The sequence below is a fragment of the Sparus aurata genome, chromosome 15 (assembly GCF_900880675.1).
Source record: "Sparus aurata chromosome 15, fSpaAur1.1, whole genome shotgun sequence".
NCBI lineage: Eukaryota > Metazoa > Chordata > Actinopteri > Spariformes > Sparidae > Sparus > Sparus aurata.
The window spans coordinates 22,699,028-22,711,592 of NC_044201.1; the positions used below are offsets into that span (position 1 = coordinate 22,699,028).

At 40.3% G+C, this 12,565-nt stretch overlaps 2 protein-coding genes across 3 annotated transcripts in view; one reads left to right on the plus strand and one right to left on the minus strand.

Annotated features, from left to right (window-relative positions):
• rgs7a (regulator of G protein signaling 7a) overlaps positions 1-2,388 on the minus strand; it is a 62,890-nt gene extending 60,502 nt beyond the window's left edge. For both annotated transcript variants that reach the window (XM_030440930.1, XM_030440931.1), the window contains exons 1-2: positions 2,118-2,388; positions 1,070-1,188 (exon numbers count right to left, since the gene is read on the minus strand). In XM_030440930.1, the coding sequence (XP_030296790.1) occupies positions 1,070-1,147 (78 nt within the window). In that variant the 5' untranslated portion in view covers positions 1,148-1,188; positions 2,118-2,388. The remainder of the gene's footprint in view (positions 1-1,069; positions 1,189-2,117) is intronic.
• Positions 2,389-8,096: 5,708 nt separating this feature from the next.
• LOC115596608 (ubiquitin-conjugating enzyme E2 D2-like) lies at positions 8,097-12,290 on the plus strand. Its single transcript, XM_030441834.1, has 7 exons — positions 8,097-8,290; positions 8,816-8,879; positions 9,555-9,586; positions 10,629-10,706; positions 10,916-11,021; positions 11,642-11,735; positions 11,830-12,290. The coding sequence occupies exons 1-7, from the start codon at positions 8,267-8,269 to the stop codon at positions 11,873-11,875; spliced, it is 444 nt and encodes a 147-aa protein (XP_030297694.1). The 5' UTR covers positions 8,097-8,266; the 3' UTR covers positions 11,876-12,290.
• Positions 12,291-12,565: the final 275 nt, after the last annotated feature.

Consider the following 12,565-nt stretch of genomic DNA (forward strand, 5'->3'; position numbering starts at 1 on the left):
CCTTCATGATAGCCGCCAGCATCCTTGTAGGCTGCAAGATCTGGACTAAATATTACCCAAGCATGTTTCAAAACCAGAACTTCTCATTATCTCTACATTGCAGCAGCGGGTACCTGGAATTCGGTGCCGGTACCCAATGCGACCTTTTTTACGGTACTTTACTCTCTCTGTAATTACAAAAATATTATATCAGGTGTCAAAACTAAGTCACCAGATCAGGTGTAATACCTGCAGGATCTGTTCTTTGGTGGTGTGACCTGTAACGTTGTCCCTGTCACTACAGAGTGCTCCTTTACTGTAGTATTTGTCCGTAGATATATACTGCTTTAGAGTAATAAACAGAGTGCTGCCAGGAGCTGCGTTTTGGTTTACATCAGTAGAAATGCTAAGATAACCAAGGCTAAGAAAACGCCAAGGCATCTCCAACAACAACTTACACAACTGGCTAGTTAATTACCTGACGATGTTGATTAAGTTGTCGATGCCTCACTTTAGGTTTTAACTCTCGATTAACGACTGCGATGGCTGCAGGCATGCTAACATCAGTTGTGTGGGCCAGCGTTGCATTTGGCATGGCAAACCTTGGCGTGACTGTCGCTCTGACTCACTGTAACTTGTTGCAGTGGGGGGGTGTCTCGCACTCTCTCTTCCTTTCTGCACTCGGTACCCTTAAAAGTGCTGAGTTTTGTACCCAACCCAAAGTCCGCGTCAGGTCACAAGTCTAGATCGCCGAGTCAAAGTCAGGTTGGGCGTTGGAGCCCAAGTCCTCCGATTTGGGAACCAAGTCTGACTCCAGTCAAGCCGTGCGACCACCCCACCTCTGTGGCTAAACCTGCTCTCATGTCATGCATGTTCTGTGACGGAATATTGCATGTTCTCGTCATCTTCTCATCGAACCGATGTAGCATCACAACCCTGAATCAACCGTGGCGCGAGAACACAGTCCTGCCATTAGTATCATCATCTTCCACTGCACCGCTCGTCGTCAAGTTAATTGATGCCAGGGAGTCACACACGCTCGCGAGCACACACACACGCACGTGCAGACTAAAAATAGCAGCTGCCTTACCTTTCTGTACACTATCATGTTGGGGGACTCATCCGCTACCCCGTTGGTCCCCTGCCCACCGCTGTTGGTCTGTGCCATGATCCAGTAGGTAAATCTGCCACAGGAAATGTCAGGTGCCCCTGTTGTGGACAGAAGAGATATATCGGTCCGTCAGAGGGAACAAAGGAGCCTGAATGTGACTTGCCCTTACCTTGACGGGAAGAGAACAATTTACATAACTTGTACGCCAGGCTCGCGTCTCCACAAATTTGACATTTCACAAGGTCTCGACAAGGACATTGTTTTTGGGGGGGTTGGCACAATGTGTGAACATGGGAGGGGGGGGGGGGTGCAAACGTTGAACTTGGAGCAGCAAATGTTGGGCACCATGTAGGGACGACTATCACTCTATCCTCAGATGGATTCACCGTGCAAGAAAAAAATCAATGTGTGCAACAGTGAGAACATCTGACTGTTTGTTTCCCAGCGTCCTACACGGGCACCCACATAAGATTTTGGGGAAAATGGCAACACAAGGGTGAGGTGAAGTCCCGGACCCTGACAACGGTTAAATGCAGTAAATAAAAAAAAAAAAAAGAAGACAAAAAAAAAACAACACACCGTCCCCCCTGGAGGAGGTGGGCTACTCCACAATGCAGCTTAGAGGCAATGATTCGGGCAGAGCAGCCATAGTGAGAACGTGCATATCGAGATATCGCATGCACGTTACAGCTCCATCAGTCTTACGACACCCACACGACATCCTTGGGAGGTGTTTCTTTTCTCTTTTTTTTATTAGTCTGCAGCACTAAATAGCCTATAGCATGCAAACATAAGCTGCTGTCTTTTCCCCCCTCACCACTGTCCGTTTCAGCACCTTGGCCAGCAGCTACCGCAACAACAACAACAGAACGCACACAAACGCACAAAAAACGCCCGTTCTCGTCTTCTTAATCACGAACAGCGCGTAAATACACTGAGAAACACAGCGACATCGGTCACCGGAGGAGGGGGGAGCCACGGAGAGAGGCAGAAGGTGGTGGTGGTGGTGGTGCGGGAGGAGGCTCACCTGAAAAAACGAGCAGCCCCGCTGTAGGACTCCTGAATCCTCGCAGAGGTGGAAGCCTGGTCCTTCGCGTTGAGTGTGTCAACTGGCAGACATAGGAATGCGAGGATTGCTCATCGGCAGCGTGAAGAGGCAGACATTCGGCGGACTCTCGGTGTGGCACAGCTCTCTCTCTCTCTCTCTCTCTCTCTCACTCTCTCCCTCTCTCTCTCTCTCTCTCTCTCTTTCCCCGCTCCTCGTCTCCCAAACGATGCTCACAAGCACGGGCGCGCCACCTCCGAGCGCCGTGAGCGCGCATCGATCCATGACCAATCGCGTGTCAAGAATAAATTACAACCCGGTTTTGGAGACATGCAGCTTCTTCTCTTTCTTTCTTTCTTTCTTTCTTTCTTTCTTTCTTTCTTTCCTTCTTTGGTTCTGAAATCTAGGTTGAGATAAAATAGACTGAATTTATATTTTAACAATTTTCATCTGAGTTCAATAAGGGAAAAATATATATTTTTTAATTCTATATTATTTTTATTTATACCACATAGCTCATAGGCTACAGTCCACAGTTTAAAGGTGCAACATGGAAGAGCATTTTTTATACAAAAATGTACAAAAACAATCAACATAGTTTGAAAAATTAGCAGCTCTGATGTCATGATATTTGGATATTGTGTTGCAGACACATCCACTGAAGTTAGCAAGCTAACCAGCTAGCTCCAGCTTTCCCAGTCCACAGATTTATATAGAGGAACTATGTACAGGATGCAAACATGGCGGCCATTTAAACCAGTGAGAACTGCTCACCTAGCGCATACCAAGGATGCTTTCTGATATCTGGACACAGCCTTGGAGACGGAGTCCTATTCATTCTGTTCAGCGGCATTTTGAAACCAGGCAAGCCTCGACTTCCCGGCTATTAGAATATCTGGATCTTCTGTGTCGTGGGGCACGTAGGACGTGCGCTTTAAACACTTCTATCGACCGAGCAAGCAAACTCCCAGTTAAGCGCCCGGCTAACTTGAGTCAGGATATGATAATTTAATCGTACGGCTCTTAGACTTTCCAATATTTTTCGACCGAATGGCTTAAATTATGATAGTAAAATCATAATTTTGCAGTGGATGTTATGCAAAAAAATTTATCCGACATTTTACAGACACATCTTACACAATGTTATCTTATGGGAAGGTGTATTATGGTGCATCACCTAACGATGTAATTGCATGGTTTGGCCACTGCCCCCTGATGGCTTGGTGCATACGGCACAAAAGTTTTCTGGCTTCCATGTTTACTTCCTGGTTATGCAGTCCATTGAATATATGCAGTAGAGTTTCCCCCACTGGTCACGCCCACAAGTTCCTGCTTGGCCCAAAGACTTTACATTGTGTTGAACCCGTTTTCCCGTTTTTTTTTTTTTTGTAGATGTGTCACTAATAATGATGCATTTTTTTTCTTTTGCACATGACGCCATGAAAATTGCAATTGCAAAACCCAACCCGCGATCTCCAGGCGTCCGACCCGATCGGCAGCCGTGTCCAGCAAAGTATATTATTTTTCTCCCATTTCATCCAAATTGTGCGGGTCACCTGTAACACATGCAGGACTCTGGTCTGTGGAGAAAACACTTTTTGTCTTGGAATTTTTTTGCTGCAATACTGCGAGTGGCCACCATGCCAGATTGTAAGTGAGGTTGAGTGGCAATATTGAGCTAGTGATATAGACAGCCAAAGTCACACCCCATTCCAGTCGACCCTAAGGGTCCTTATTTTGGGAAAAAAAAAAAAATGTGTGGTAGTGAATACAGCTCATCTGGTGGAATCCAAAAAACGATGTTTACACTTTTTTTGAAGTCAAAATGTTCACAGTAGCTGCAGAGCTAAAAGTGTTAGACTTAGCACGCACCCTGTCTGGAGTCGGTGCACAAGCTCAAGCATGTGTGAAGGGTGGCAATACTGGAGCAACACTCCAAGGAACTTTTTGGAGCAAATTATATTTTGATTTGATTTTAGAAATAACTAAACAAAATAACTGAACAAATAAAATAGGCCTACAATATAGTTATGCAGTGAAAACCATCTGTTCATTGGTGGAGTTCGCTCTGCAGCCTGAAACAACATTAAAGTGCTACTTACATTTGAATGCATCATCCAATTATATAATAACATAACACTGAAGGAGGTCATTTTGCCTGCATAATGATGCTTTTATATTTATACTTCACGTCCATTTCACTGTAAATACTCTCAAGTGAAAATTTAAACATGGGACTTTTAGACTTAATGGAGTGTTCTTGACATTGTAGTATTTCTAGTCTTGTTAATACTGATACAAGTTGAATCTGAGTATTTGCTCCACATCTCTTCTTAATGCAGAAATTATTAATGTGATGTCACTCCCGGATCTTCTCTGAGTCAAAGCTGGTCTGACGTGTATTAATGGACTCATCCCTGACAGTCAATGAAAGTGCCGACCTTCTGAGGCAGTAGTGGTTACACCTTGAATGACTTACATGTCCCTAATTACCTTTAGCCATTAAGTGTTTTTGTCTTTACTTAAACAATGAAAGGTTTCAGTTTTAGCTATAAAAACAAATCAGAAAACAGGAATTTACATATGTAATGCACAGTTCTTGTGCCTAATACTTATTATAAATCGTATCATTGGGTTTTTATTATATCACGATATCAGTTAAGTTTGCAACAATTGAAATAAATCCCAACCCCCAGCACATACACACACACACCCACACACACACACACAGTCCCTTCAGTTGAATACAAAGCACAACAAAATAGGAACAACAATGTAAAGATACAAATAATAATAATAACACACAGGTGATAATGACAAAAATATTCCACAAAACCACCTACAGCAAAACTAAAACAAAAAAAAGCTATAAGATATTAGTTTTGATGGTAATAATCCATCAGACAGTTGGTGAATTAGACCATTATTTTTAATTATTGAATTGAATAATGCATTGGAAAATAATATTAGGTTATAATTACTGTAGTTCAAAGCCACAAACAAGTAAGCAGCTTTGTTGGTGCTGTGTGGAACCCTCAGCTTTCCACTCATCCAGCCCTTCCGGTTTGGAAATGATTTAATTGCTTTGTGACCATCAACACATTTGCACTTGTATTTTACGCCACGGTCCACAAAACTGTGTCAGACACTGACTGCAAATGTGAGTAAATATTAAAGATCAGCTATGAGTTTCTATGATTCAGTGCATCCAGTGCTGCATAACTGAAATCTCTTAATTTGCTGCAATCTGTGGCTTTGAGGTATGCAGCTGCTCAAGTGTGATATATGACAGATGTGCCCCTTCTCCCTATGTACTGTATGTGTCTGTATGTTTATCTTTTCTTCCCCTTTGCTCTCTCAGGACTGGAGCTCTTTGCAAAGTGGATGTGAACATTCAGTCCAGCATAATTCGTACCATGTATATCCATCATGTGATTATAACCACTATACGAAGATAATAGGCTGCTAAGCCAAACAGCAATAGACGTAACAGCCTTAGGGAATATACTGTGTCGGCTGATGTCCATATTTAATCCAATCGTTGCATTATTTTCCTTGTTTCCTAAGCATCTGTCACGATAATCATCTGTTCGTGTGCTATAGCTTCTTTTAGAACTGGATCATTTCAGGAAGTTCCTCAAGCAACTGTCTTCTTAAAAATATAAAACCTAAATTATTCCAAACACAATAAAACTTATTCTGAATTCATTCTGAAAGTATTGAGACATTTCATTTCATTCAGTCAACAACAGTGTCATAAATATAAAATGAGGTTTTATTTTTTTACATATTTCATTCTGGCTCAGCTCATCTAATCAGCAATTCATGAAAAATATCACGCCGTGCTTCAGGAAACTAGTGGAGCCTTTGAGACCATTGGCCATAAGCTACTTCAAGATAACCTCTAAACTGAGGTGTGGCTGACGGCTTCAGTTGGTTGTATGTAAGACGTAAGGCGTGACTATGACATGACATGAATATACATACATAGTTCAGTTCTTGGGTCTCTACTATTCGACCCCTCACGGCCACCTTTAGGCTAAATCCTGTAAGGCAAGGAGAGTTTTATTCATGAAGCACCATTCAGGCACAAGGCAATTCAAAGTGCTTTACAGGGGCATAGAAATGCATTAAACATAAGACGTTTAGAAAGATTTAAAAATACACTTTAAAGACAATAAGAACCAAAACAAAAATACAGACTGAAAAGGGGAAGACTATAGACAATAAAAACCCCAAAGTCACTGGTGCTACTTGACAAAAGTCTATACACTTAATGTTGGTGTCAATTTGCACTTCAGCAGCAACATCAGGGCAGTAATTACATCGACCTTTTATCACGTAGAAACAGCAAATATAAGAAGATTCAGGGTTGCCTACGTCAAAAACAGTCCCTTGTTTGCTTTTCTCAGCAGACCACCCGGCAAACAGTGCTACAAGAACCAGTCTTACCTTTTACAGCAGCTCACAGTTGGTTATAAAACAGACATTAAAATGTGCAACTGTTAGTTTATGAATCACTTAATGGCTTTAGGCACAAAATACAGCTGTGATATGCCTGACAATTTTTAAACCCACTAGGCTGCTCAGATCTTTGGGAAGCAGTCGGAAAGAAGTGCTCTGACTCAAAACCAAACACTGTGTTGGATTAAGCCACTAATGTTTGCTGCATACAGAATAAATCAGCTTCCACATCATCCTAAATGCACCCCAGCTTCAGCCACTTTTAAATCTAAATTAAACACTCTCGTATTACCCCGTGCCTTTAATTGATTATATTCACTGCTGCACTTTCACTTCCCTTATTACATTTGGAGACATTTATGACTGTTCCTTACAACTATTCTCTTTTATATTAAAATATTTTGTGTGGATTTTTGGGTTAATTTCATTCTCTTTCAATACAGTTTAGCATCCATTTCATTATATTTTGAAAAGGGTTTATTTAGACTCTGTGTCGAAAGGTTGTGTGCTTAATGCTTCAATTTTGAAAATCTGATGCTAAACATGACTGGCTTTAAAGTTAACCAAAAGCCCATAATGTATGAAATAAGTGGAACATTAGGTTTGGTAATTAGGCAATGTTGGACACCAGGTAGGGTGGTACAAATACTGTATGTACTGCAATGATGTAATATATGCAAAACAAATTGCCTATCACCAAAACTGATCTTGAAGTGTTGCTAGAACACTTGGGTGTGGTCTGTCTTCACAGGAAATCTACACACTGCAAACAAATGATAACCTTCTCTTTTTTTGTTGTTTGTTTTTTTTACCTCAATGACAGTTTTTTTAATAATACCTTATTATCAACAATGGCAAATACAAACAAAACACAAAGATATGCAAAAAAAAACCCAAAAACATCAACAATCCATGTTCAGTGACAAATACTACATTCATAATTCCATCTCACAAATACAAGGCTGTCAATGCAATTTAAATTAGGTAATAACTTGTACTGCTGGGTCCTTATAATGAAGCTATTTAAAAAAAATGTAAAGGTTTTTTTTGTTTGTTTGTTTTTATCTAAATAAAAAAAAAAGTTTATTTTCAACCTGTTCAGGTACAGTGGGGCGTATTTTTTGCTATAGGTATGCTATTATACTATTATAGAATAGACAGAAGAGATGGAATGGGTTGAAAAATGCTAAATGAAGTGCAAGCTAAAGGCTTACTTGTTCAATGGCTGGAAGCTAAACTGCATTCATTGAATAATAGCTGGGGGCTAAATTACATTTCTGGCTTAACTGTGCATAAGGAAGAAGCTGAATAAGTATGAATAAAGACTGGGTGGAAAACTCCGCTGCTTGGAAAATGGCTAGGAGCTAAACTGCATTCCTTGAATAATAGCTTCGAGCAAATACACTGATGGCTTGAGAGAGAAGTCTGACGAGGGGAACCGAGCCCCTCTTCTGTAGGTGAGCGGCCCCTTTAAGTGGCCTGAGCGAGAACTCACCTTCCCACAATGCACCGGTCGATTCTTCGTCGTCGAACAAAAACGCGGAAACAAAAGAAATAATCAGTTTGACAAAACAAATAACAGCGAGTCGGCAGAAAGTGAGCGTAGTTGGAGCTGACAGCTGTCAGCTAACACCGTAGCTTCTCTAACTCCACCTGAAAGACTTACCATGGCTTTAAAAAGAATAAAAAAGGTAAGAGTATTCGTCTTGTCTTATTTTTCACACACAGAATACGTTGGGGCGACATGGAAGCATCGCTCTAACGTTAACGCTAGCTAGTCCGTCATCTGATAGCATTTGTTTGCTAACCTTACGTGGGTGATAGTTGTACTCACGTTTTGTCAATGTGTCAACGCCATATTATTAATACAAAAGACAGCTTATACTCAGATTGTCAAAACAGGTGCGGCGACATTACACAGAAGCCAGTTAGCTTAACGTTAGCTAAGCATTTAAACTTCAGTGTGCTAACTTGGCCGCCACCAGCTAAAATTGGCCTAACGTTAGCTATCGAGCAGTTTGAGAGCACCTCATCGTGCGTTCCTGGATACCTCTCAGTAACGTTATATCTTAATAACCCGATGTTTACGTTCGTTTTTCGCTGTTAGTTTAAGAGATGCTCTGCTGTAAACTAAACAGTTTGCGAAGTGAAGTGTCACAGTTACATTGCAGCAGAAGCTATCGATCGCTTAAAATGTTGCTTGTTCATTGATACAGGAGTTAGACGACTTTTCAAAGGACCCTCCAGCTTCCTGTTCAGCTGGACCTGTGGGAGACGACAGTAAGTGTGAGAATACCTGATGACATGTACCACCCTGGTCCCAAGAAAACAGGGACACTGTGTAAAACACGAATAAGAAGCCATGCGATGGTTTGATGAGGGGTTACGGCGATTTACTTGATGTGTTGCCTCATTATCTCCATAGATTTTTGTAATAATCAGAATGTGGTGTCAGCAATATTGTCTTAAACAAGTTGGGACAGGAGCAACAAAAGACTGAGAAAGTTGTTGAATGCTCTAAAACACCTGTCTGGAACATTCCGCAGGTAAACAGGTTTGTTAACAGGTGATGGTATCATGATTTGCGTGTGACAGGGGGAATCCTCAACATGCTCAAGCAAAGATGGGGTGAGGCTGGCCATTTTGTGAAAGGCACAATTGTTTAAACTGCATTAGCTACTACCTTAGCTCAGGAATGTAAAACCATTGCCTGTAAACACAATGCGCTTTGAAATTAGTGCATTCTACGCAGTGTCCCACATATTTTTGAATCTGGGTTGTACATAAACATGTCATTTTCTTACTTTTTAACTCTTTATTTTGCCGCTGTCATTCCTGTAAACAACATTGTTGTCCTTTGGGGACTGTGTTGCATTGTTTCTGATTTGTGGCTTTAAAGCCATGATACTAAATATTGTTCTCACAGATTATTTGTTTCATCTTTCCTTCCTTTAGTGTTTCACTGGCAAGCTAGCATCATGGGACCGGTGAGCTTTTTCTGGATTTCTTTTTTTTTCTTTTTCCCAACACAAGCTGCTTCTGGATTTCTAGACAATGGTGTTTTATGTCGACTTTACATTTGACCTTTCTATTCTGTATGGAGAACACTGACTGGCACAGTCTAGCCTAGTGTTATTCACTGAGGTCTATGGCATTAGTGAGATAATGGGAAAAGTGAGAATACCATAATGTCTTAATTTAAGCAAAGAAAACCTTAATTAAAGAACACGGAATAATCTAAATGATGAGTTGCTCTCTCACATTAGGGGGTCTCACAGTTCTCCAAATCCCTGTTTGTTTTGGACTCTGGATTCAAAAAATTTCTTCAGCGCTGATGGCTATGTCCTTGTTGGGCTATCAAGCCTTGATTTGTAAAAATGAATGAATGCAAATTTATTTCAGCCATGTGAAAAAAAAAAGTTGAATTAGTTCAACAAATAAGTATAATTAAAATGAAAAGCATGTTAGAAAGTATATTCTATTAACAAGCATTGACATGCGTGAAATGAGTCGGAAGAAGTATACATTTATTTAATCCTACCCCTCAAAAGATTAATGTTTTTTTTTTTCAGTAGCAATTACTTATTTCAGACGAATTGTTAAATGTAAAAAACGGCAAAAGGGTACTTGACAACAACAGCTTGAGTTTCCTCACGTGGTGAGTGTGTAGCAGAACTCGTGTGTAACATAGCTTACAAGAAGTCGATTGCCGTTGACATAACTTACGTGGAAGGCAAAATGTTGTCACACCGGTTCTGTTTCTGCATCGTCTCCACCTCCAGCAGTCGCCATGGTGTTGAAAAAGCGCAGCTGCAGGCTATGGTCATAGGCAAATAGGCGTGGGTGGAGAAAAGAAAAACACTGGCAAAACGGCCGATCTTGCTTGTGATTTAGATTAGGTGAAATTTAAAGCTCATTTCGGTCGATTTCAAAAATTATTTTAAAAACGTAATTGCGACACCCCTGTTAGAAATATTTCCTCCCATACAGTGCTCTGCATGGCTTAACAATCTTTTACCCCTTTTTCAGGTTGACAGCCCATATCAGGGAGGAGTATTCTTCCTTTCTGTCCATTTTCCCACTGACTATCCCTTTAAACCACCGAAGGTAAGATTATCTACCTCAGAGATTGATCAGAAGTACATCACTTTGTTATAACAGTTTATTGATAATGAATGACAAGACGCAGCCCTGCTCAGAAAATTTATGGCAATTTTTGTGTGACCTTTGACAGACACCCTATTCACATTCAGAATCCACTTTGAAAAACAGGTTATATTACTCACTGCTGCTTTTTTCTTTTGTTATTTTCATAGGTTGCCTTCACAACAAAAATCTTTCACCCAAACATAAACAGCAATGGTAGCATCTGCCTCGACATCTTGAGACAACAGTGGTCCCCTGCCCTTACAATATCAAAAGGTAACTTAACATCTGCATCAACCTGAAGAACACTGTAGATTTACCTTGAAGTCACATGAGGAAAGCGTTCCGCTAGATGTAATTTGGCATTTTTACGGTTAAATATGGATGCTGGAGCTAAACATAGCATTGGGGGAAGAGGGGTGCCCAGGATGGTACTTTGCAGTATATCAAACATAGCAAGTCAGTGAAGCCCCTTGGTGGGAAATAATCCGCACACACAGTGCTGTCACCAAATCTGGATACTTTCAAGTTAATGATTTCCAGCCCTGTGAACACAGGTAACAGGATTTTCAATGCTGATTATCCAAAAATGAACCTCTGCACCTTGTGTACTTTTGCCACTTTGAAAATTGTGACATTGCAGGGTTCGTTCTGTATAATTGGCGGAGCAAACAGAGGGGACGTTCAAAAATCTGAGATGAAAGTGGCGCCTAAAAATTGTTTTTTTTTTTTCCCAAGCACCTGAACTAATGGGATTTTGATATGAAGGTGCATGAAATCAAAACTTTTCCATGTGTATTTATGTTGGAATATGGAGAAGGAGCTAAGAAGTTGACACAGTTTTTGATGTAATTGAAACCTGTGCAGCATACTGACTTTTTTTCTTTCCTCCACAGTTTTATTATCCATATGCTCTTTGCTATGTGACCCAAATCCAGATGATCCACTAGTCCCAGATATTGCACAAACCTACAAAACGGACAGAGCGCAGTGAGTAGAAAAGTCAATACATTTAGCATGTGTAGAAACTTAAACCAATCGACGATTCTTTGGGAACCTCATCTGATTCTGTTTCTCTCTTTAGGTACAACAAAAGTGCTAAAGAGTGGACTCAGAAGTATGCAACTTGAGGACAATGATTCATCCCTGAACACCTCAAAATATGACAGTACTGTTTCAACTCCTCATCCACACTGGTTCTAGTTAAGGTGTTTTATTCGCTTGGGGCACTTTCTCTCCTCGGACTTTACTTGACTTAACTGTTTTTACTGTTTATTTTATTTTTTCTTTAAATCGGCATTATTATTATTATTATTATTATTATTATTATTATTATTATTATTATTATTATTATAAGTTGTGGTGGGATGGCCTGATTGTATTTTTCTTTTAATAGATTGTACAAGACTATACTGAGTTTATTTTTCATCATTTTTCATTAAAACATTAATCAAAATGTGATCGTACATTATTTTCTTGGCGATACCCATACGTAAACTGGAGGTCTGAACTGTTGCTGTATTATATAAAATGTTTCTCTCTCTATACCGTATGTTTGTATGACTTTATCCCTTGTTTTAATATTCACATGGCCACTAGGTGGTAGCCTTTACTTTTTACCACCGGAGCCTCTCGCATAAGGCTGTTGCTTTCCTGGACAATAAATATCAGGGACGTTTTACATTTAATTCAGCCCCATATGTAATATGGTTATTAATGTGGACAGTGATTATATAGTGTCTTGCTTTAGTAGTGAGATGAGAAGAAATGTTCAGTCCATTGAAATCAGACCACCAATTATTACCACCTCTGATGTTCGG

Excerpts from the sequence above, each read along its gene's own strand:
- LOC115596608 (XM_030441834.1), top strand. The coding sequence starts at position 8,267 with ATGGCTTTAAAAAGAATAAAAAAG. Across the intron at positions 9,587-10,628 it reads AAGCTAGCATCATGGGACCG|GTTGACAGCCCATATCAGGG; the intron begins GTGAGCTTTTTC and ends CCCCTTTTTCAG. Across the intron at positions 10,707-10,915 it reads ATCCCTTTAAACCACCGAAG|GTTGCCTTCACAACAAAAAT; the intron begins GTAAGATTATCT and ends TTATTTTCATAG.